The sequence below is a fragment of the Saccostrea cucullata genome, unplaced genomic scaffold (genome assembly GCF_032062105.1).
Source record: "Saccostrea cucullata isolate Sc308-1 unplaced genomic scaffold, CSIRO_AGI_Scuc_v1 ctg540, whole genome shotgun sequence".
Taxonomy (NCBI): Eukaryota; Metazoa; Mollusca; class Bivalvia; order Ostreida; family Ostreidae; genus Saccostrea; species Saccostrea cuccullata.
Genome location: NW_026920116.1, coordinates 80,821 through 82,401, shown reverse-complemented (window position 1 = coordinate 82,401; position 1,581 = coordinate 80,821). Strand labels below are relative to the sequence as shown.

General features: G+C 31.6%; 1 protein-coding gene across 1 annotated transcript; it reads left to right on the top strand.

Annotated features, from left to right (window-relative positions):
• The first annotated feature begins 253 nt into the window (after positions 1-253).
• On the top strand, positions 254-928 carry LOC134243606 (uncharacterized). The gene is made up of 2 exons (XM_062725858.1): positions 254-330; positions 425-928. Exons 1-2 carry the CDS (start codon positions 322-324, stop codon positions 755-757), a joined length of 342 nt encoding a protein of 113 aa, XP_062581842.1. The 5' UTR covers positions 254-321; the 3' UTR covers positions 758-928.
• The last annotated feature ends 653 nt before the right edge of the window (positions 929-1,581 follow it).

Below are 1,581 nucleotides of genomic sequence, written 5' to 3'. Positions count from 1 at the left end.
TTCCATGATAATGTATAGGAACTCCTTTTCCCAAACAACTCTTTAACTAAGAAGCTTTGAATTTATATTTCTATATTTTGTAGAAAAGTTACCTAAAAAGTGTTGCCCTGTGTCTGCAAGTCGATTTTAGAGTAAGTAATTAACTAGCATATGCAGATTTAAATCTTCATAGTATTTAAGACGGTCGAACGTAATTTAATCACAATTAAACAATAAATATGTCCACACTCATCGTAGCCTTTTAAAATAATGCGCCACGATTGATTGTGCAGCGCTGTATTTCATTTATCCACTCATAGTGAGGAAAGGCGCACAGAAAACATGGTATATGTAAGTATAGTTTTAGAATAAATACAAAAGGCTCGATGTGAAAACTGTTTTTTTATTTTTCTTAGATTTGAGTAATTTTTTATTTTAATTTCAGTATTGCGATAAAGTCGACGACAATGTCTTTCATCATGAAATTTATAACAAAATCTCGCAAAGCATACCACAAAACAAGGAGCAGATATTAGAGGCCTTGATGGACATCAGAGACTCTATATGCGATATTCTACGAGGATGTGAAACAGATGTCATTGTGGAGGTTCATATAAATGATCATCAAATTCAGCCGATGATTATTCAAAGTGGGCACGGAGGAAACAAACTAGAAATGCGTATAGAAAAAGATGGAACAATTCATCTTCGCTGGATCAGACAAACCTGGTCTACGTACTTACGGAAAGCGTGGTTTAATATCTGGCCCGGAAAATAGTTTCAATGCAGCGTTGATTTTCGTAGGGGGTATTCCATTATTCGAGTCAGAGTTATCAATTAGATTCCTCGCAGCTGGTCAGACTATTCCTTTTTTCTTTCCTATTCACATTACAACAAATGTTTGCATGTAGTTAACGGAAAACTTGCCTATTTTGTAAATACCTTGCAATTTTTGCCATTTGTAGTTAGTAAAGCTAATAATTATTTTTTTTAAATGTTTTGTCCTCTGTATCGGGTATTGGTTACTGTAAACGTATTACATTTGGCTGTGTATTCCTTTTAGCGGCTTTGGCGGAACTCGGCAAACGCTAACTCAAGTACGATGCTAAATGTCTTGCACATATACACATTAAGATGAAAATGAAGAAGTGCGTTAAATCCAATCTATCTAACTTATTCAAAAGTAAATTTACGACAAATATTGGACACGCTAAATATAATACATTTACAGTAATTCAATACAGTAAAACTAATGTTTTCTTCTAGAATAAGTCAGTGTAATTTGGTATTTTGTTCAATAACGTATAATTGTCTTTTAATTCCCCCCCCCCCCCCCCAACCCCCAATAAAAAAAAACCAAAAAAAAAAAAAAAAAACAAAAAACAAAAAAACAAAAACAAAAACAAACAAAAAACAAACAAACAAACAAACATGCAATTACAATAATAAATACTTTATACATGTTTTAATAAGAAAATATTTCAAGCACAGTAAAAATTTAGTTACTTTTTTACTTGTAAAACATCCATAATATTTTTGCTTTTCAACATGTTATGTTAACGTAACATTTATACTTTCTTTTATAATGTTCATACATCTTTA